Source organism: Doryrhamphus excisus, linkage group LG15 (genome assembly GCF_037039965.1).
Source record: "Doryrhamphus excisus strain RoL-2023G ecotype Guam linkage group LG15, RoL_Dexc_Guam_v1.1, whole genome shotgun sequence".
In the NCBI taxonomy this organism is placed as follows: Eukaryota; Metazoa; Chordata; class Actinopteri; order Syngnathiformes; family Syngnathidae; genus Doryrhamphus; species Doryrhamphus excisus.
The window spans coordinates 9,647,273-9,668,858 of NC_136371.1; the positions used below are offsets into that span (position 1 = coordinate 9,647,273).

Here is a 21,586-nt window from a genome sequence, read left to right on the forward strand (position 1 = left end):
CCCCCCCACCTCACTCAAAATTCTGGTCAAATAGGCTAATTCTTTAGTGCTATATTTGTGCTGCTTTGTGCAGTTGATATGAACGTTTAGGCTGCTTTTGTTTTTGAGTTATTAACGACTAGAATTTTGGGCCTATTCTTTTTAGATGTTTTGAGTTTTGAGTGAGGTGGGGGGACAACTTCACTCAAGTCCGGAAAATACAGTCTAAACATGAAATCAAGTGCAATTACATGGAGCCTTTGAACGCAACACCACACTGCTTATATAGCAAGACGGTAAAAGTGTGATTCTCATGTTAATTTTCAGACATTTGGTACCTTTTAGCTAGAGTTTACTGTTCTGTTCACACCTGTCTTTTAACAAAATCCAGTAAAAAAAAAAGAAGGAAAACTGTGCTTAATCTGATACAAAATTCAGGCTGTTTCTTCATGTCTGGTGTTCTCCGGCTTTGACATCTTCTTTCTATGAAGAACATCCATTGTCGATTAAGGTGGGGAAGAAGGTGCTTCTTGTGTTATTGATTGCAATATTAGCCAATACTTGCCTGAGTTCGGTTGCAAAAAGCTGAAGTTTCTGCTTCAAATCGTCTCCAACTGTCACGTCAGGCACCACGGACCACTGGCCATCTGTGAAGACCACCGGTAGCGAAAGGACCACATCATCTTGAAGGTTGTAGTGGCCTGCAAAAGGTAAAAAGCATCAGTAAACACATGTACTTTAATGATTCCTATGGTTTAACATGTCTCCACCTGTGCACGGGATCCCCACGGAAAACACCTGATTAGGAGTAGAAACCCCGTTCCAAGCCTGTAGGAGCGTGAGGATCCCGTTGGCGGTTGACATATCAAGTCCACGACAAGTCTTTGAAACAACAACTGCGTGCTGACAGCGGACTATGTCGAGGAAGTCGGTCTCCAGCCATTCCCTAAATGGTAGAAGACAAAGTAGGCTGTGATATTGACTGGAATTCCATCCTGCATGTGCACAGATAATATTCACAACGTGCAGGAAGTCCGCTAAGAATAGGTACCTTGGGCAGTTATTGTGCATGTGTGTATTTCTATTTGCTTACTGACTTGTCGTAGATGATCTCAAGTACGGGTTGGAAAAAGAAAGGCGGTCCTTTGATTGCGCCATCATAGTTAAACACCTTTGCCCTCTGTAGGTCAATGTGGAAGCTCTCTCCAACATCTCCCCACACGATGACATCTGTCACTTCTAAAGCAGATCGTGACGGAGATGTTGCATAAAACGGCGTGACGACGGAAATCTTTACAGCGACCAAGGAGCGTGAGCTACCTGAAGTCCTCACTTTGAGCTTGTTCGCAATGGCAGCTCTGGCTTCGTTCTCCAACTGTGTCGCCACGGCAACAACATGGCACTTGTCAGTGGCGCATGCTTCCACGAGAAATGAGCACCTGAGGTTCACGAGCGAGCCACTGGACACAATCACTTTCACCCCCGCGTTGGCCCTGGCCTCAATCAGCCGTCCATATTCGCTGTACAAGTCTGCTGTTGCTTTTATCTTCTCACGTTCCTCCTCATCCTTCACGTGTGTCCCGTTAGACCAGCCGTCATCCAGCAGGAGGATGATGTCAGCTTCCTGGAACGCCTCTTTGAGATCTGTGTGAGTGGTCACCTGTCCATGCATGAAGCCACGTGGTTGGTTGTGGTGGATAAATGAATAAATCAAAGATAACAAATATCGGGCCCCTAAGCAACACGTTATTTTAGAGCTACTGTTGCTTTAAAATGTAGCAGCTGTACCGTTACACTACCACAGATGAATGGGTGAATTATTCATTTTATTCTCTTGTTCGTGCTCCCTTTTGTAGAGAGGTGGCCCTCCAAAAATGGAATGATGTACCTTATGAAGCAGATGGAGAGCCAGATCTTCAGTTTCCATCTTCACCGACTGCAGCTCCTCCTCACTGCCCTCCAGATCCAGGAGATGGAGACTGATGGTAGAAGCTTGTGGCAACACCTCAGCAGAGAGCAAACTGGGGATCAGCATGTTGCATGTGGGGTTCAGGGCACTGGGAAAGTACAAATCAGACCAATAAGCAACCAGTCCACCAAGAATCTCCTTTTTCAGCCTCAGCTCACCTACTGATCCATACGTGAAGGGGCTTGATGAGACTGGCACGATGCTGCTCCTCCATAATAAGCTCCAGCTTGGTGACGAGGTTTTCTGCCGCAATGCTCAGCATCATTTCTTCGGACATGTCTGATGTGATGTTGTAGTAACTCTACGCAGTGAAGTACAAACACAAATAACTACTCCACGGCATCATTAAAGTACTTAAATACGAGGCCGACCTGACAGTGCTCGACAAAGTCATGGAAGCCACCTAAGTACACCCCTTTGCCACCTTGGTGCACCAGCTCTCTCCAAATCAGGGGGGATTCTTCATGGTTCCAACCATTCCTCGTGCACGTGTCCTCCAGCCAGTCCTGTTATAGAGGTCAGGCAGGTGACCAGAGGGTCCAAAATGCAACATTCTTAATCTAAAACCACCAACTTTACCTCCCATTACAGATGGGCAATACTGCATATTGCGTACCGATCCAATACTAAGTCAATTTAGCTAGTATTGCCAATATCAGTACTTTTTATTTGACATTTTTCAAGATCTTTGAATGGGTTTGTGATTTTTTTTCATTTAATTTGTTGATTATAATCCTGGTTGACCTTATATTATGAGGTATCAGATTGATACCAAAATATGCAGTATCGCCAAACCTCAGCAACAAGATATAAATATAATAATATATACAATGTAGCAAGATTACTGATAGATTTCAGTTCTCTTCGCGTATCCACCTACCGTCCATTCATCTGGGAGGATTGAGATCTTGTGAATGCTGAAGTTGGGCAAAGAATACTTTAATCTGTCCGCCAAAAGCTCCGCGTTGGCATAGTAAGGGCAGTCTGTTTTACCTGCCGAGAAAAAAAAAATAGTTTCGATATAATGCTTAACGTTATGTCATTTAACGTTGAATAACCGACTTACCAGCGAGCACAAACTTTGCCATTTTATAAAATGAGTCACGTCTCAAGTCTTCCACAACATAACGTAAAAAATGTGTGCGTGAATTGTCGAAATGTTCACGCTGATACTTGAAGAGGACGGTTGCTAGGTAACCAGGGATCGCAACAGACCGGAAGAAGCCAAGATGTGACGTATGAGCTGTCTTTTAGAACATTAAATATTAAATGAACATAAAGATTAAATAGATATTTAGAAATGTTTACAGGGGAAAGCACGCCTTGACATAGACACGTTAATTTTTTTAAGAAAGACTAGACTCCGTAAAGCAACATACTGGAATGTGTTGTGCTTATGTATGTGGTGCTATGAAAAGATGCGTTCCGGGATAACGGGGAGAAAAGGGGGCGGACAGGAAGTGACGTGTGAGAACCCGTGTTGAAGTCGGTCAGATGAAGAGTTTAGCGTGGGTTACGGATGTGATAGTAGACCGTGTTGTGGTGATTCGTTGTGTTGTGGTGTTTAAATTTTAAAAAGGGTTGTTGTTCCTTCTATGTGGTTTGGTGTTTGTGTTGAGCGCAGTGTTATAATACGCATCACCACTCCTCGCCAGAGGGGGCAGTAATGTACCTAATAGTTATTTGTCAACCGACCGCCAATGCAAGAAGAAGGTTACATGTAGTACCGCCTCTTCTTCACATGTGTTATGCTAAGCGTTAACGTCATGACAACTATATAAACGTTATTGGTTGTTTCAGCGAAATGAGCTTGTTGTTTTATTACTGAAGCGACACTGGCTGCTAATTATGGAACATTTATTGCTTTTAGCAAGGTAGGTAGTTTTCCCATGTAATAGCAATCACGCCATCCAACTGAGTACAGACTGCTTGTTGACCTTGCTAGCAATTCTACTGAAGTAAATGGGGATAGGCAGTACTGTACTCTTGATGTGTTTCACCGATATTGGCAATTTGACACCATATGAAGTATGTTGAATTAATTAGTAAGGCTATATATAAGGTAAACTATCATTAGTCCAAGTGTTGTGAGTGACACAGGGAGTCATGAGGCGGTCTCTTCACTACTGCATCTCGCAATGGAAACAATACAGTTTGGTGTCAGCTTCAGCCAAGAACTCATCTTTGTGGAATCTACAGTCGGCACACACTCGTGGCACAAGACATATTCAAACACCAATGGTTGCAAGTCTACACAGTGCAGAGAGGTTCCACTCACGGGTTTCCCGTTTGGGCCCAGAGAAGAAAGAGCATCTCCCTAATCCATTGGTGAGTGCCTCAGCTGCAGATGAGCTCCAATCCCCCTCAAGCCAGACACAGAGGAATTCCATGTTCCTCGAGCAACTGCAACACTGCGGATCCCCGTCGGATGTGCTTGACCTTCCCTCCCAATACACACCCCAACAAGTCAGCAACTACTTAATGCAAATGTGGACCAGCATAAAGAAGATGTCTCATGAGCAGCGGCGCTGTGAGCTGCAGCTAATGTTTGAACATCCCGCATTTGAGATGATGCTAGAAAACGCCAAGATGAATGTGGGCTCCATACGAAATGACAACTTGGCTTACTCTCTGCTGGCTATGGTGAACCTGGGGGTGCCCCAACGCAGCCGTGTGGTCCAGACGTATCTGCGTGCATGCCAGGTCAATACAATACAGTACTTTTTTAAATGATTATCTATTATATTTCATTTTGTTTTCTTGTTTTTTTTGCTAACAGGAGAAGTTAAATGACTTTGACGAGAAAAGTTTGTCAATTTTGGCCACCGTTCTGGAAGACATGGAAAGAAGTCCCAACGTTGATGCACTGAAACACGGCTTGAGGTCAGGCTTACACCATCAAGTACTGCATGGATAGCGGGGACAATTATTATTTCCACCCTTGATCATTTTATAACCCCCTACCCCTCAGGATGGTAATTGAGGCCCGTCTTCCCCAGATAACAAATGTTGTGGCGCTCCAGACAGTGATGCGTCTCTTGGGTAAAGATACGTCGCTTGACCTCAAACGAAAACTGGAGGTTTGTTCCCCTGCCGCTGCCTTGGACACTATTTTTTTTTCTTGTTAATGTCAATTTGCAGCTGATCAAAGTGTCATTGTACTGTACATCCAGCTTATATGTATACATGTATGAACTTTCAGCAAAAAGCCTTATCGATGACTGACCAATTCAGCCCCCCCAACACACATTACATGATCTCCACCATGGCCAAGATGGGCTTCTATTCCAAACCACTGCTGCAAATTTGCACTCAGAAAATTGCAGGTACTATCAATACATCCAAGTCATTTTACGAAAAAGAAATGTACTGTCATGTCACGTTTTTACTATTTTCTCTCATGTGATTGTTCATAGACAGAATCCACGAAATCCCATTTAACAGACTGCTAACAGTGCTGCAGTCCTTACGAGAGCTGCGCTACAGAGATCATGCTCTCTTTACCACCATCTCCAACTACATCGCCTCCACAGTAGACATTTGGTCCCAAAAGGAGGTACTGCACCCGACACACTATGTTACGCAATATTGCATAATATTATAACATCGCTTCATGACTGTTCTGATCACTTCATAACATGGTCACAACTTTGCTTACTCATCACCCCGCCCAGATCATCCTCTTCCTGTCCGTGTTTGAGAGCCTGGCCTTTTGTCCCGCAGCCTTAATGGCGGCATTTGGCGAGAAGGTCATCGCCAACCCAAACGCTCTGACGCTTAAAGACCTTCTCTGTGTCCTCAAGGTGTACTCCTCTCTTAACTTTGACCTGCAACAAAACAGAGAGGCGTAGGTTCTTTTTTCACATTAATTGCGGATTGTGGCGTGTGTACTGGTCTCAAAAGGTCTCTCCCCTGCTGCTGATCCAGGTTCCTGCAAAGTATCAGCCAGGCTCTGGACTCCTACCTGCCCAAGATGTCTGCTTATGACTTGTTAAAGACCTGTTATTATCTCTGCCTTCTTGGCCACTTCCCATCTGCACCGCTGGAGAACCTTCTGCAGGATAGCACACTGGAGGTCCTGAGAAGCAGAGGTACTGGCCTAAACCGCTCCATCAATGATTTTTACTTTTATTCATCTCAAATTCTCTTCAGCCGAGAAGCAGCTCAGGAGACAGGACCAAATGTTTCAGACGGTGCACCTGTGCCTCCACCTGGACCAGCCTGTCCTCCCTCGGCCGCTGAGTGTCCCACCACCTATGTTGGGAGGTGTGCCAGCCAACGAGGCACCAGTCAAACTCTTGCAGCTCCTGCAGCGGTTGTTTGGTGACCAAGAAGATGTAGCACTGCAAGAAACGGTGGCTGTGGAGAACCTCTACTCCATAGGTAACAGAAAGCTCATTTTTGAAATAATTGCTTATCTTATTATAAGTGACTTTGTGGCAAGCATTGTAAGGATGTCAACGTAATGTGTGATGACGTATTTGAAGCGTTATTTTTCCAGGGTGGAATAATCAGCCCTATGTGTTTCACATCATAATGATGCCCGATTTTTTTTTTTTGCCAATGTCGTTCTGCTTCTCAAGACCCATAACTTATTTATACATATTATTTTCCAAATTTACATTCAGCTGTACCTGTAGTATTGTCCTAATCATGACATCACTACTATTAATAAAACAAATTATCGGCCACTCCGAAGTACAAAACGTTCTTTTTTTCTATCCCCTCCTGCTCTGATCCGGCCACTACAAATTTGCATAATTCAGAAGATGGAAAAAAAGATGGATTATTTCTGTGTTGTTCGGCAGATGCTGTTATCAGCAGACCTGTGGCAAACCACAGTGAGGAAACATGTTCACAAGCAGAGCAAACAGAAAGGTAAATGGGGAGACAAAACAACCCCTAATCACACAAGCCTTTCTCCCAGTAATAGACCTTATTGTCACGGTTGTAGAATTGCAGTGCTGTGCCCAGCTTCCTCTGCCTTCTGCTTTGGCACATCCACACCTCGTGGCCCGCTGGCTGTCAAACTTCGCCATCTGAAGGTTTTAGGATATTTGCCTATTCTGGTAAGAATCGATCTCTGAAATCCAACAGATGACTTGACAGTTTTTGTTATATTTCTTGAATTTAGAAACTAATTTGCCCAAATGTGCTCAAGTTTTGTGTTCTTATCCTCTTTTTTCTCCAGATAACAGAACAAGAGCTGAAGTCGGAGGAGAATGCAGCAGAGCTTCTCAGGGAACGGATCTTTCCGGATAGACGAACCCTGAGCTCCAAAACCAGCAGCTTTGTTGAACATGACCTGTGATATCACTCCTGTGATTCTGTGGTTGTACTTTATCTTTTAATATTTTGTATCCATTTAATGGATGAAAAGCTGAGGTATTGACCCGTCAATAAATTTTGATGTGCCCAACTCACTTTTTTTTTTCCCCTGCCAGATTTCACCTTCTATGTGTTGCCATGCCAATCCAATCTGCCCGGGCCTTCAGAATCAGAAGTGCAGGCCTCTGTCACCTAAACACTATTGGGAATGGGGCTGTTTATTTAACCAATCAGATTTTAGAGCCAGCTAGCTAGCCATCAATAACAACTGGAGCATTTTTTGTCTTCAGTTATTTTTAAAAACGATAATGAAATTTCTGTAATTTCAAAATAATATACAGTAAACACACCCCTGATAATATTTGGTTTAATGTTCCTCAGTGAGTTTCATCTCTACCAGATGCTTTTTGTTCTGAAGGTACTGTACAGAGCCCTCAAACCCGAACGGTACATTGTATACACCACTTGCATATAGTGTACACCAGTATATTAATCGTACGGTAAGCATAAAGATGAATTTCATTTTGCTTTTCAGTCAAACCAGCATGCTAGCTGTGCACACAAAAGGTGTTATGAAGGAGCCACATCTGCAGGAAGCCTACGAAGAAGGAAACCTGAGGTAGAAACAGGAAATGGTACAGGTTGTTATGGTTTAATACTCATCTTCAGTTTTCAGTCTCAAATACCAATCACTTTGTAGTCACTATGATGTATGAAGGTGAGTGATGGCAGGGGGGAGGGGTTGTACTTTTAGAGTGTGTAACTGAAGGAAGTGTCTCAGGGGGACTGACGTCCGAGGTGGTTCCTAGAGGACCTCTGCCGCCGATGCTCCCTGGTGTCCCTTGGTTTTGTGTTGATGTAGTCATTGTGGAAATTTGCCTGCGATGTGCTGGCCTGCGAATATGTAACAGATATTGTTGAATGCACAGGTGATGTTATACATGAGTAGTCATGAAATGTGTTAATCATTGTGTCTACGGCTTCCTAGAAACCTCACTCCCACATTTGGTGGACAGTGATTTGTGCATTTGACAATGATAGGGAATAAAAAGGAGAACAGTAACATGTAATTCTTCTCTTACCTTGTTGATGCAGACAACGATGGAGATGATGATGCTGTAGACACAAAGAATCCCGAGCACGGCGATCAAACTCCAGAGGAGTTCATTGCTCAGATGTGTTTCTACACTGCTGTCTCGACATCGCCGACCTGAGAGAACACGGTGAATATCTGTGTGTTTTTTTTTTACCTGACGTTCCTCTGCTTACCCTCCACGTGCACCAGTATTCTCACTGCACTCGTATCCTTCCTGAAGGGAGGCGGGAACGTGACCATGCCCTCACATCTGTAGAGTCCATCATTGCTGGCTGCCTCTCCAGTGAGGATGAAGCTGATGGATTCATTAGCCTCTTGCAACATGACGCCGCTGCTGGGGTTGGACTCACACTGCAATGTATCTCCGGTTGAGTTGCACTTATAGTTGTAAATCACGCGCTCGTCCTTGAGAAGCGAAAAGCTCACATCCTCGCCAGTCATCATTGGACATGGGACTGACAGTGTGGCTGGGGCGTGCTCGCAAATAGTTTTTAGCTCACCTATAAAGTGGGAAAGACTTATTTGCAGCATTCAAGTACACAAAAAAATCCAGTACTTACATTTACAGGGGCAGTTACTCTGCATTGGGGTGGTTCCAGAGAACAACCCCAGGAGGATCACAAACACACAGACACTCATCTTGCACTCAGATGAAGTTCCCTCAACAAACACGGAGTCGGAGATTTATTCTATGAGGGGAAGTGCCGACATCCTGTGACTGTAAACGCCTCCTTTCTAAAGTTTCCACTCTCCCTAAATGTGTGACCTTTGAACTACGTCACATCTTGCAGCACTTGCAGGCTATAGCTACCAAGGTGCTGTACTTAGTTGAGCCACTAGATGGCAGCAGGGAATTAATTTTTTTCATCAACCTGTTGACGTTTAAGACCATTTTAAAAATCTTATTTTTTGCATCCAAACTACATTAAATGGGTAGAAGATGTATTGCATCTAAAATGGATGAGGGGAGACAAAGCGGTGGCATGTGGTGGTGTGGATAAAAAGCAGTAATCTTCTAATCTACCTCTAAAAAGGCCGTGCCAACTTTGTCTTGTAGTAAGCAGTGGCTTTAAATGCTTTAAATCAGCGGGAGGTTGGATATGGATCTTCTAGCTTTAATTGAATTGATCGGGGAGGCTGCTACCTTCAGGGCCTCACAATAAAGTCCTACATTTCGGCTCATAATAAAGCCACGTACGAGTCGACTGAGGAAACGTCACATTTCTGTGTTTTGTGGGTTTGTTTAGACATAAGATTGATTTGATTTGAGGCGTATCGGCAGCAAAAAACACATCCAGCCTCCACTGGCGGGACAATAGGGTAAGCATAACGACTCTAATGACACTAGTGTTGGATTGAAATGAGCCAATAATACTGTTGACTTTATTTTGTTCAAAAATAGTATGTCGTAAGAGAAAGTCATTTTATTATTAGTGTTGCATTGCATCTATAGTTTAGGTATAAATATCGGCAATATTAGTCCTGTGCTGTATGTGCTTGGTATAACGCATCGACACCAGTCTCACTCTTGAATGTCCGATTCTCCTCCAGGCCGTGAACGCGGCGTGGGTTCTGGGTTGGACAGGAAACGACCGAGACGCGCAGCGTGTCTTCTCCACGGCAAGTGAGAAGAATGGGTGGCGGCGTGGAATACATCTACGAGAGGCTGAGCTTGAAACCATGAAGACGGCGGACACTGTAAAGGACTTAAGGGACAAAACACACAGTTAACCGCACGAAAAGCGAAGAGGTGTGACGCATCCCTCCCTCGCCGCTGATATTTCCCCCCCACCGGAGGACACAGCAGGAGAAAGGACCCTCTTTGTCAATCCCGTTTCGCTGTAAGTTGCCCTTTCCCGTCTTTAAGTGTGTGTTTAGATAGCCATTTTTAAACTTTACTTCACATCCAAGAAGGTCATTTTTATGTAAATCATCCATGTATCCATCGTTATGCCGCCGATGGGCAGGGTATCCAAGGAAAGGAGCACATTGCTACATTTCTTCTTTCATGACGTTTCTGCTTCCAAGAGTATGGGATGTGGATGTTTTGGTGCTATTAAAAGGATGTTTGAATGGTCTGTGTTAGCCCCCACTGCGGCCATTGAAGACCCCTTTCTTGGGGGAGAAGGGGTGTGTGCGGTGTTTGGGCCAACTGGGAAAAGGCAGTGTTGGCTTTTTGGGGAGCGACAAAGAACACAAATACCTGTATATTTGTTGAGTCTAAAGTGTTTAATGTACTTGTCGTAGCCGCAAGGGGTGTTTCGTAGCTTGGTCGTCGCCCGGTGAGCACAGTCATCTCCACCCAGGATGAACGAGAGGAGGCCATCGGCTACTGCTAATGGCCGATGGTGTTGTCGGGCGAGTGGCTGAATGAAAAATCTAATTTCATGAGTTCAAATGAGCACAATAATACCAAATATGTTTGTGACATGTGGTGGAAAAGTACACGTTTGTGGGTGTACAACTCACGAAAGCCGGTTTAATTCCCTTTGTTTGGTGACGTCGCCGACAGGGATTGGATAGCCCGGCCACGATAGTTAGCATCCATTCAGAGGTAACGATATTTGGAGCTGTTTGCAAGTCAAACTGGGGGTAAAAGGGTTTGGAGATGGCTTGAAATAACCCCTTTCATGACCGTGCAGGGTTTAAAGGTCATTTGCGTGCCTTGCCAAGGTCTGACTGGCTGGCTCCCAACCTTTTCACCCTGCAAACTTGTGTGTCATTCCTACTGGAAAAATAATCAAAGGTGTGCAGCTCATATGCTGGTTTCTGCCTATTTTGAGGGTGCCTGACTGACCAGTAATGCAGCATTTCTATTTCACTAATATACATAGAATAGGAGATCTGTGAAAAGCTGTGTGCAGGTTGGTTCAAGATTACATTAAAAGTATATATTTTTCACACTTATGAGTTCAAGTGCATTAAAAATGGATGTAAATTTGTTTTTTCACCCATGGCCGTCTATTTACATGGATTTCTTCAAAAGTAGCCGTACACATATGCTAGACGTAACGGAACCATGCAAAACATTTTCCCTGCAGACTAAGATGCCTTCAGGGCACGAGGTTTCAGCTGTGAGCTGTACAGCTCAGCCATAAAAAGCGCAGTCATGGATTAAATTTCCAGCCACAGAGGTAAAACATGTTGGAGGGGAGTTAGTCATTTTACTGCTCCTGTTTAAAAATGCTTTAACGTCACTGTTTTTTTTTCTCCGTGCTGTTGAGAGGTCGCCGTCTCCATCTCCAAATGTTTTTCTCATTCACCATTCCTGAGCTGCTTTTCTGCATTTTGTCCCTGCTGTGTCCTTTGTTTGCCTGATTTTTGTGGCTCGTAGCTGATCAAATGAAAATAACAGCTGTCAAACACATTTCAGGCTTGAGCAGTGACCTCGGGAGACTGTAGCGAGTGTTAAACAACATCCTCGGTTTGTGTGTTTGCTTGCATCTCGTGCGTGCGTGTCTGTAAGCTGTCGTGCGAGGGCTGTGCGTGTCCTCCTCCCACCCATCTGAGTGAGCACCCACCCACCCACCCACTTGTCCCTGGGCAGAAACTTCCCCTCACAAAAGGACTGAAGAGTGTGTTTCAGGAGGATTTATTTCCTCAGGTTGTGTTACAGCTAGAGGTGGAGGTGGGTAAAGGACAGAAAGGGAAGGATGCCACTTCAAACGGCGAACCCCGATGGAGCGCTGGAGGTGAAAGTGTAACTTGATATTGCACCACAGTGAGTAGGGAACTTGGGATGGAGAGCATCACCTCCTTGTGGAGCGCTAACACTTGTATGTGTTGCTTGGGTGTGTCCCCTCTGGACACACTCACATGGTGACCAGCTTGTGTAGGCCCTTGTTCTTGTAACATTTTGTTGACCTTTGGCTGCAGCTGCTTGTGGGGCTAGGAAACAAAGACAAATAGCTGCGGCCTTGCTTGAGAGTTTGTGTTGCTCTTCCTGTTGGCCTTTTCATGCATTTTTATACTTCAAATGTCAAATGATAGCTGAACTTAGTCCGTCTTGGCCAAGCATCCTCTCATTCGGTGATGAGAGTGGACACAAGGAGGGCAGCCCCATCTCCACTCGTTCATGGTCCTTGTAGCAGAAGCACTCGGGCAGAGGGCTGCTAGCATTGACCTACAATTGGCGCTGGCTAATTTTTCCCCGTCTACATGCAAACACTGAGCTGTTGGGGACATCTACGTGATCTGAAAGACGACGTTGCAAATGGACAAAGGGCCATTACAGTTAGTAAGATGAGAACCTCCATGCCACTCCTACCGTGACCTATTTTTTGTGTGTGTTTCTTCCGCTATGATACCTGTAGTATGGCATTAATTGTCCCGTTTGTGTGCGTCATCATTCACCACTTGGTTTGTTTAAGCAGCTCGGGCAGTTATTAATCCAAGTGGCTTTGACAATGGCAGGTGGCCTCTTCTCATCGCTGGGCTGCAACCCCCTTCTGTCCTCCTCCCCTCTAACATAATATCTAAGGTCAATCTGTCATTCAACCCAATGATGCGTGTGACAGGAAGTGCTGCGGTGGTTGTCGCACTGTCACACAGTCCATGGGTTCCCACGAGTGCCATAAAGTCATTTTCAAAGTTGAAAAATCAGCCTGAAAGTAATCTTGGTATCCAAGTTGAGGGGAAAAAAAGAGGACATTTTTTGCCCCACATGGTCACATATGAAATCCAAAGCATGTCCTTGCACAACAACAGAGTTGATGAATGGGGCGGTCAGTGAGTGTTCGGACAGCCTGGAGAGTTACTGGATAATGGCTGTATGACGTGGATAGAATATAAAGTGCTAGAAGCTTGTTGGGGTACTTGAGAGAGGAGAAAGGCAACATGCAAACAGACTGTGGGTGATGCATTGCATTGCATTGCAAGGAGTAGATATGGGGGGGGGGGTTATTTCTTCCTCAATCAATTTCCTTAATTAAATGGACTTGGCGGCATAGTCACAGAAGGGAGTAAAAGCAGCTCCCATCTTTGTGGTCGTGTTGGCTGAACTTAAACAAAGTTGTTTTGTAAAATTGCCACCACCTTTTATGCTCCAGTCTCTATTCAGCATAATCAAAAGCTCAATGCTCATTCGGTGGTGGGATATCAGGGCCAGCAAGGCCTTCTCTGCTGGCCTAAACACTATCAGAAGCACCGACTTACATGACAACTTCAGTGCTAGTATTTATTGTGTTAATTTATTCCCAGTAGTCTTATTATTATCTTGACTTTGTAGTTGTCGTCTCTCCAGATTTCAGCTTCTAGGCGTTGCCATGTCAATGTTACTTTCCCAAGGCCTTCAAAATCAGTAGTGCTGGTTGTTGTCATGTAAACTATATTAGCAATGTGTCTGTTTCCTTAAATAGACCCATTGTGCCCATTTTCAGCCCTTTGTATTGAGTTGTGGAGTCCTTTAGAGCAGCTACACACCATAACCGGCACAGGAAGCTTTTCAGATCTTCCAGATTCTACACCTCTTTATGCACCATTTCCATGGATTTCCTGCTTCCCTCCGAAATGATCTGTTTAATTTACTCAAAGTACACCTCCATACCACTGGGATTGGTCACACTCCCGAGGACTCCCGGACAGCTGCCGAGCTAATTTTGTTCGATTACTTACACAAAATAAACACAGGACACTGAAATTGTTACTTACAGCTTGCTCAACATGACCAAGTAATGATGGAAAGGCATTTCACTTTAGCCAACAGTTTGGCGGCTAGTCCAGCTTCGCCCATGTTCACCAAATAGTCTTGTATTTTTCTCTTGCTGGCCGGGAATCGGCAACTGCAACCACTACTGCGTGGTTGCTGCGATGTGGTATGGAGGATGGATTTTGTCAATACTGAAGGCGGTACAATACATGTACCGTGTTTTCAGTGGTTTCAGAGCAAGTTGTCTATGCATAGAAACTAGATTCCTGTCTTTGCTGCATTAAGGTTCATGACTTAAAAACCCTAAAACTGTGGCGTGTTTTGCTATTAAATATGCACAGCAGCCTACTTTCCCTCTGTAAGATCTTCCAACAGCAACCAGCATGTTTGAGAGAGCGTCGCCATGCAGGCGGGTGTCAGGTTTGCAGGCGTATGGCAGCCTGCCCTCATAGCATCTGGAGGCTCAGAGGTGAAAAATGCAAATGGAATGAGGACGTTGAGGTCACTCGCCAGTTTACAGAAGTCACATTCCCAGAATTGACTATATAGTGGCATGCAGGCCTGGGTTCATGTAGGACGCTGCGGTAATAGCACTGACCTACAATCCAAAGAAGCAGCTGCATTGACACAGTTTGCTAAAAAAAAATCCCTCGACAGTCGCTCACATTTGTGGGCGTAATCCGATCAAATATCTGTCTGTGTGTATCGTTGACTAATACTTTGGCAGCGAGCCTCTGACTACTGAGTATCTTCAAAGTAATTTGCTAATCTCTTTGCTCTGATATGCTGGTCTTCTCTCCAGTGGTTCCTGGGTCATAGAGCCGAATGAACCAGGAGCCGCTTGGCACTGGGATGGACTTAAACTGGCATGTTTATGGTGGTCCACCTTGCCCCCTCCCGTTCACCAAACAGACCAGCAAGTCAAAATGTGAATCAACCCAAGAGACGTATCATGGAACTTTGTATGTGTGTGTTACATTACCCATAAACCTCGCTGGCAACCAGCCAGCCAATGGGATGCTCCATCAGACCCCATGGGCCACCGTGGGAACATTCCTGACACAGCATTATTCCGTAATTCCCACCATGTGTTCTCTCCCTAGCCTCGCGCTCTCTGCACGGAGCGTGGAGAATCCCGCTGAGGAGAGATCAACTCCTTGTAATCACAACCAGACATGACCTCCTTTAGCATCCATGCCAGTTGTGTGACACGATGATCATGAGTGTACTTACCCGACTGAAGCAGTTTGTGTATTAAACAAATATTGTGTAAATTATAGTCTGACATCTTAACATATTTTATGTGTTGATTTTTTTTTATGTCAAGCAAGAGCGCAGACTTATTTGGGTTGCAGGCGTACTAAAAGCAATGCATTGATCAATACTAATGACTAATGCACCCACCCATATTGGAACCATCCATCAGCTGACAGGGTTAAGAGAATGTTCACGGTTAGGGTAGCCGCAGCATCGTTTCATGCTGATGCACAATTCTCCCCGCAGGAAGTCTTTCTTCCAGAACTGCCTCACTACTCTGTGGCGACATTTACTGCGCTTCCCGACAACAATTCTGTCTTTCTCTTTTCCTGTGACATCATCATCTCCCCTGCAGGCACTCCTTCCGACTTCCTGCCCTGACAGGAAATGAGCCGCCCCTGAGGGGTGTTGCTAAGGGATGGGAAGCGTGGGTGAACAAGGACACACCTGTGCCCGCCACACAGTGTTTCCCTTTGTTGTGTTGTTAAAGTGGGGCGCTAACAGCTGAATGCAGGGTACTTTTCAGTTCTCGCCGTATGTTGTTGGATGTTGTTCTTATTTATAGTATTTGGATTCGCCTCATAAGGGGGATCTTGTTTCCAGGGCTGTTAGGTTCAGCTCCTCGTGTCCCCTAAACACAGATGCTTTTGTATTGCAAAGCTTACATAAACACTCAACACATTTTAAATTCGGACTCCTAAAAATGTATTTGCTCAGCGTCCCTGCCACGGTCTTTGTTTTCTGCCTGTGAGCAGCTGCCCGCCGACCCCGCTGTTGTTGTGACTGCAGCAACTGTGTTCCCCTGCAGCTGCACGGGTCCTTGTGTCAGTGCCACACCTGCTGGCCGGGCCCGCTGACTGAGTGATATCACACTCAACCGTTTGCAGCGGGCAGTTGGAAGGAGGCGCATGCGCGCAAACTCTCTGGCTGGTTTGTGTTTGCTGCGGAAATATGCAGCCGCTGTTTTTTCTTCTTGTCCAAGGAGCCTGGGCGCATGCTGTGGTGTGAATAACAGTTGGTGCATAGAAAAACCAAGGGACAGCTGAGGCTGCAAGGAACAGCTTCCTGAGTTGTCAGCTGCTGCATTCCCCATTTTACTTTTCAGTAACCCAACTCTGTTTAAGCCATAATGTACAGAAATGAATGATTTTTAACTATGCCAGTTTCTGTGTTTGTGAGAGGCTTTGCAGTGAACGGAAGAAGCCCTCCCAAGTGAAAGTTTGTAACGAGCAGAAAGCTGCTCCTGATTAGGTTCAGAACATCTTGCTCCTTCTCAAATGGTATGTGTCAGTCTTTCAGTCGCGCTTCCTCCGCAGTTAATTGACTGCATTTTTGGGACAGCGACTGGAGTATTCCCTCTTCCAGCTGTCGGCTTGCTCTATATTCCTCTGTTGCAATCAATCCCAAGTTTTTGGAATCAGCCTGACCGACGGCCTCATGTTCTTGCCCTTTCTTTTCTTTTTCAGCGGATAAAAGGCCCTGTCAGAGTGGAGTGGTGGTTTTGACTGAACTTTAACCTCAGTAGGAAGAGGGCCAATCCACTTCAGAGGTAAGAGGTCCTGTACACTAGAGTGACTAATGGCTGTTTTCTTGAGGCAATAAATTCGAAACTAATGCACAAGTTGACGTGGTCAACACCTGCCACGAAAGCCGCATTGAAGATGGCCACTCTGTACAGTTTATGTAGTTATTGTTGCTTACTGCAGCATGGGCTCATGTGTTTGTTGTTTGTACAAACTCGTTCGCACTCAGAGGGTCTTGTAAATGAAAAGCCAAATGAAAGAGGAGCCAAGCCTCAGGAGATAATTCCCAGTTTAAGTAAAACCATCTGAGGGGGAACCGTGACAGACTTTGACGCAAGGAGACGATCCTCATGGGCTTGTATTCGTTCTGACCGTAAAGGCAGAATGAATGTGAAGTTGTGTTTGTTTTCAGATTCATAGCCATAGATGTGAACAGTCAACAATTGAATATTAACGATAGTTGTCAAAAATACAGCGTTCATTTAATTATACTTGGGTTGTTATGTGATCATGTGATGAGATTTCATGGCTACTATGAATGATAAGACTGTAATATGGCAGTGGCAGTGTGCAAGGCATTATTGGAAGCGCACCTTGCCGTCCGACCTACCTCTGTGTTCCCAGCGTCCATGTCACAGAGTGACGTGTGCGTGGTTTTTTTTTCCATCTGATGTTTGGACTAGTCTGCACTCTTAATCATTGAGCGGTTCTATTGATGCTCATTGTATATGGCTAAGTGACGGTTTTCTAGCACCAGCGAGCGCTAGTTCTGTTTCATAACACACCTCATACATAGAAAGGTCCGTGTTTAAGCCTTATTCCTACCTTAACAACAGTGGTGCTCAATTCCTACACCCTGTCACACCAAAACTACTCAAGTTCATTCAAGCAATCTATTCTATCCTATTTTCTCCGCTTCTACCCCGGGCACGCCCATATAAGGAGACGTCAAAACTCTCTGAAACCGAACATTCGGTGCTCATTATCTCAATCTTTGACATTGTTTAACACAAGAAGACATTTATAGGTCAGAAAAGTGGATAGCATAGTAGATCCCCTTTAGATCTCATTGTGTATTTCTCTTAACAAAGTTATTTACTTTTTAAAGTTATACTATTGATGCACATTATTTTACCCCCAGGTGAAGTTCATTCATTCATTTTCTACCGCTTCTCCTCACGAGGGTCGCGGGGGTGCTGGAGCCTATCCCAGCTGTCTTCGGGTGTGAGGCGGGGTACACCCAGGACACACATAGACAAACAACCATTCACACTCAAATTCATACCTATGGACAATTTGGAGTCGCCAATTAACCTAGCATGTTTTTGGAATGTGGGAGGAAACCGGAGTACCCGGAGAAAACCCACGCATGCACGGGGAGAACATGCAAACTCCACCCAGAGATGGCAGAGGGTGGAATTGAACCCTGGTCTCCTAGCTGTGAGGTCTGCGTGCTAACCACTAGACCACCGTGCCGCCAAGGTGAAGTTCATTCATTCATTTTCTGCCGCTTTTCCTCACGAGGGTCGCGGGGGTGCTGGAGCCTATCCCAGCTGTCTTTGGGCAGGAGAGGGGGTACACCCTGGACTGGTACCAAGGTGAAGTTAATATATCAAAATAAATATATGTGCAAATGTTGTCAGCAGTAGTGTGGGTGCTCACTAACTTTCATCCATCACCTTTGGTTGACATACAACACATACTGCGGTTTAAAAGTGCTGTGGTGGCAAGAAAACCGGCTAGCCTACTTTTGTCTCCATTTAATAACCTGCAAGGTAGGACAAGGAAAAGATAAGCAATATGGATTTTAGTGCAGCTCCTAAGTGCATTTCTCTCCGCCTGTAGGTAGCATCCAGTACACAGCAGGACGGCTGCTTTCATGCACTGGCTTTGCATATGTTTTTAAGTTTTGCTCGACTCGAGGAGGAATGTTTTGCTCATGCAGCAAATGTGTTGCATGGCCATTATTCCCAAACAGGGAACGTCAAGCAGGGTTTTACTCAGTAACAGAGGATGAATAGGATCCTCGTCTAAATGAAGTTGTTATACTGTAAAATCAAAGGCAGCTTCATCAAGTTTCAACAGAATTGTCTCAAACAGAGACAGAAACCCCTCGTTTATCACGATTAATTGGTTCCAGAACCGACCATGAGAAGTGAAGCAGGAATGAAATATTTTCAGAATTAAAACATAGAAATGTTGTTTACGTATGTTTAAGTATGGGTTAACATTATTATAACTCTTTAGCTATGAAATGACACCCCATAGTCGCCGTTATATTCACATTAACCAAAATGTAATACATAAATAAGACCCATACACATGTATGTTTTATTAATGAATTGTGTATTATTATTATTAGTATTATGATTATTATTGCAACATCAGTGCTTTTATGACAAAGCAAGTGGATGGGATGTCACTGCAGTGATGACTAGCAATGTGCTCGAGTATGTGGTGAGTGAGTGTGGTATCCGTGGTAACGGTGATATTCGGAAGCTGTCGTTGCACCCCCTGGCCACCTTTATTCCCCGCTCTCGGCCTCCATCTGCCGACCTCAGCTCTGCCTTCCTCCCCTCTCGGCGGGTCCGCTGCACCCCTCCTCTCTCCTTGCCTTTCCTCGGTAATTGGGTAAGCCCAAGCAGTTCATGGTATCATGCCGCGCTTCAGTGCACTTGTTTAAGAATTTGTGGATGTGTAAACGAGGGTCTTCCTCCACTGCTTGCAGGCTGTCGGTCACACATGAATGATGACACCGGAGCTGTTGTTCAGTCCGTCTGAATAGGCAGCACCCTTCCTTCCATTATTGTACGTGATCCATCCTTCTCTCTGTTATCCATTTCATCTACCACCAGTCACACCCTCCATTGCAGTCTGTGCCACATTTGGCACGTGTCTTTTCACAGTTGAGCTGCTCTGCTTTTGTTCGCCAATCAAGCAGGTTATCTTTTTATCAGTCTGGCTTTGACTTGTGTGTGTTTGTGTGTGTCTGTGCACGCACAAGGTCTCAGGGAGCTCCCATTCAATTTGGTTGACTGAAAACCAACCAAAAATTGTATTACAGTTTGGCAGCAATTACTTTTTAACATAAAAAATACTGTTTTGTGGTGTGAGGGTGGATGTTGACACCCCTTTAATCCAGGGGTGTCCAAACTTTTTCCACTGAAAAATCAACGCCACTTCTGTGGGAATATTTTGGCTTTAAACAGAATGAAGAAGGTGAGCACATGAACACAGATGAACCGGTAGGTGGCATTTGTTCGAAAGTAGTGATGAGGAACACGACCAACTTGTATGCACACCTGAAACACAACCTCCAACTATCGCTGGAGGTGCAGCAGAGCCTTCATCCCAACAGCCAAAGCTTACTGAGGTACAGCAAATACAAACAAAACAGTGCAAAATGGTGCACGCTCACAGTGTCGCTCGCTGTATTGCATAAGAAATGCAACCTTTCAATACAGCTGTATTGAATTAAATCTCTTGTTGATTTCTGTATGTAATGTGCCTTTGTTTTCACGTTTATTATTCATTTATGTGTAACAGTTGCACTGTACTCATTGTCGTATTGCGGACCAAAGAAGACAAACACAGTTGAAAAATCATTTTTATTATCAAATTGTCATCTTATATTAAATAATATATAAAAAATATCGTCCCACCCACAGGGCACAAATGAATGATGCTAATGTTTGAAGGACGATGGAAAATGCAGTTGTAAACAACCATATTCGGTTTGGTGCCAAAGTAGGCCAGCCGGCAGCATCAGTTATTCCATGTCATGTGAAAGATGAACACATTTCTGTTGTCTGTTTTCAAACAATCACAGACCTTCTTTTTCATTGATTTTGCATTTAGCTGAGCTATTAGCTATTGAGCTATTATACTGTAGGCCCAGAAGTGTTTGGGGCAGTGAAACAAATTTCAAATGGTCACAACCTTGGACCCACATTTTCCAATGCTCAGTACGTCAAGACCTACTTTTATTAAAGTCATTTTACATTTGAAAGTTTTGTCATTAGTTTTTACACTTTTGTCATTTTTTCACACCCATGTTTATTTGCTCAATTCCTTCATTATTTTATTTATATTTTGTACACTTTTATTGAAGTAATTTTAAATGTGTATTTATTTTTACAGTTTTACTGAAGTTTTATTGGCATTTTAAATGAATTTCTTTCATTTTTTTTCTTTTTTATTTAGTACTTCATCTTTTTTTTTTTACAGTTTTGTCATTTTTTTTATTTATTTGCTTAATTCCTTCATAATTCTATTGATGTTTTCTAAGCTTTTATTGATGTCATTTTGGATTATTCACTCCTCAGTCACACACTCGCAGTGGTATTCTACATCTGTTGCCCTGCTGTCTTGCCCAGGCACAGTGAGTGGATGGAGTGGTCCTCGAACCGCTAACGTTTTAAGTATGAGTTTATGTCTACCCGTGCTACAAAATGTTGGGACAGTTGAAGTCTGTATTATTGCACAGATAGAGGAAAAACTACACACACCGCTCTGGTTTTCAAATCTCCCGACACACTCATATGAGCGTCTAAAGATAGAAATATCCTCCTCTGGTAGCTACTTTTCATCATGTGCTTGTGCCTGCGCTTTCTTGAAGGCTTTAAAGAGGATTGCACACCTTGTGTTCATCTTTGCAGTTATACTTGAGCAGACTGGTGATCTTTGACCTTTCCCCTTCTGACCTCTAAGCCACCCAGAGTCACAGAAGACAGATGAGTGCCACCCATGCTCTGTCGAGAGAGCAGGAGCCAGTATGAGGAGATAAA

The 21,586-nt window shown here is 44.3% G+C and overlaps 4 protein-coding genes across 15 annotated transcripts in view; 2 read left to right on the top strand and 2 right to left on the bottom strand.

Annotated features, from left to right (window-relative positions):
- Positions 1–11: 11 nt before the first annotated feature.
- Positions 12–3,137, bottom strand: mdh1b (malate dehydrogenase 1B, NAD (soluble)). Of its 6 annotated transcripts, XM_078796534.1 has the most exons (10): positions 3,015–3,137; positions 2,829–2,941; positions 2,320–2,454; positions 2,107–2,249; positions 1,868–2,036; positions 1,300–1,639; positions 1,077–1,218; positions 750–925; positions 545–680; positions 12–462 (listed from the first exon to the last, which is right to left on the bottom strand). In XM_078796534.1, exons 1-10 carry the CDS (start codon positions 3,034–3,036, stop codon positions 414–416), a joined length of 1,425 nt encoding a protein of 474 aa, XP_078652660.1. In that variant the 5' UTR covers positions 3,037–3,137; the 3' UTR covers positions 12–413. The 6 variants fall into 6 exon arrangements, 3 of the variants coding, with proteins under 3 accessions (XP_078652660.1, XP_078652659.1, XP_078652661.1); XR_013629820.1 differs by having other exon boundaries at positions 778–925; positions 1,077–1,639; XM_078796533.1 differs by having other exon boundaries at positions 1,077–1,639.
- Positions 3,138–3,490: 353 nt separating this feature from the next.
- fastkd2 (FAST kinase domains 2) lies at positions 3,491–7,359 on the top strand. 3 transcript variants are annotated; one of them, XM_058051498.2, is made up of 12 exons: positions 3,491–4,276; positions 4,517–4,651; positions 4,728–4,831; positions 4,920–5,028; positions 5,151–5,274; positions 5,365–5,504; positions 5,623–5,795; positions 5,876–6,039; positions 6,101–6,331; positions 6,757–6,826; positions 6,903–7,017; positions 7,140–7,359. In XM_058051498.2, the coding sequence occupies exons 1-12, from the start codon at positions 4,055–4,057 to the stop codon at positions 7,257–7,259; spliced, it is 1,707 nt and encodes a 568-aa protein (XP_057907481.2). In that variant the 5' UTR covers positions 3,491–4,054; the 3' UTR covers positions 7,260–7,359. The 3 variants fall into 3 exon arrangements, with proteins under 3 accessions (XP_057907481.2, XP_057907480.2, XP_078652879.1); XM_058051497.2 differs by having other exon boundaries at positions 3,492–4,651; XM_078796753.1 differs by lacking the exons at positions 3,491–4,276; positions 4,517–4,651 and having other exon boundaries at positions 4,948–5,028.
- A 277-nt stretch (positions 7,360–7,636) lies between these two features.
- Positions 7,637–9,113, bottom strand: LOC131104714 (T-cell-specific surface glycoprotein CD28). 2 transcript variants are annotated; one of them, XM_078796650.1, is made up of 4 exons: positions 8,546–9,113; positions 8,359–8,486; positions 8,068–8,170; positions 7,637–7,890 (listed from the first exon to the last, which is right to left on the bottom strand). In XM_078796650.1, exons 1-4 carry the CDS (start codon positions 8,901–8,903, stop codon positions 7,847–7,849), a joined length of 633 nt encoding a protein of 210 aa, XP_078652776.1. In that variant the 5' UTR covers positions 8,904–9,113; the 3' UTR covers positions 7,637–7,846. The 2 variants fall into 2 exon arrangements, with proteins under 2 accessions (XP_078652776.1, XP_078652777.1); XM_078796651.1 differs by having other exon boundaries at positions 8,025–8,170.
- Positions 9,114–9,901: 788 nt separating this feature from the next.
- The window catches only part of raph1b (Ras association (RalGDS/AF-6) and pleckstrin homology domains 1b), a 28,696-nt gene continuing 17,011 nt past the window's right edge, over positions 9,902–21,586 (top strand). For 3 of the 4 annotated variants that reach the window (XM_058051545.2, XM_058051548.2, XM_058051549.2), the window contains exons 1-2: positions 9,902–10,213; positions 16,743–16,825. The gene's annotated coding sequence lies outside the window, so the exon portion shown is untranslated. The remainder of the gene's footprint in view (positions 10,214–16,742; positions 16,826–21,586) is intronic. The other variant, XM_058051546.2, reaches the window with a different exon arrangement.

Excerpts from the sequence above, each read along its gene's own strand:
- mdh1b (XM_078796533.1), bottom strand. The coding sequence starts at position 3,036 with ATGGCAAAGTTTGTGCTCGCTG. Across the intron at positions 681-749 it reads CGTGGGGATCCCGTGCACAG|GCCACTACAACCTTCAAGAT; the intron begins GTGGAGACATGT and ends TACCTTTTGCAG. Across the intron at positions 463-544 it reads CTTTTTGCAACCGAACTCAG|AAAGAAGATGTCAAAGCCGG; the intron begins GCAAGTATTGGC and ends TGTTCTTCATAG.
- fastkd2 (XM_058051497.2), top strand. The coding sequence starts at position 4,055 with ATGAGGCGGTCTCTTCACTACTGCATCTCGCAATGGAAACAATACAGT. Across the intron at positions 4,652-4,727 it reads CGTATCTGCGTGCATGCCAG|GAGAAGTTAAATGACTTTGA; the intron begins GTCAATACAATA and ends TTTTGCTAACAG. Across the intron at positions 5,275-5,364 it reads TTGCACTCAGAAAATTGCAG|ACAGAATCCACGAAATCCCA; the intron begins GTACTATCAATA and ends GATTGTTCATAG.
- LOC131104714 (XM_078796650.1), bottom strand. The coding sequence starts at position 8,903 with ATGCTGCAAATAAGTCTTTCCCACTTTATAGGTGAGCTAAAAACTATT. Across the intron at positions 8,487-8,545 it reads AATACTGGTGCACGTGGAGG|GTCGGCGATGTCGAGACAGC; the intron begins GTAAGCAGAGGA and ends GTGTTCTCTCAG. Across the intron at positions 7,891-8,067 it reads CTCTAGGAACCACCTCGGAC|GTTTCCTTCTTCGTAGGCTT; the intron begins GTCAGTCCCCCT and ends TTTCTACCTCAG.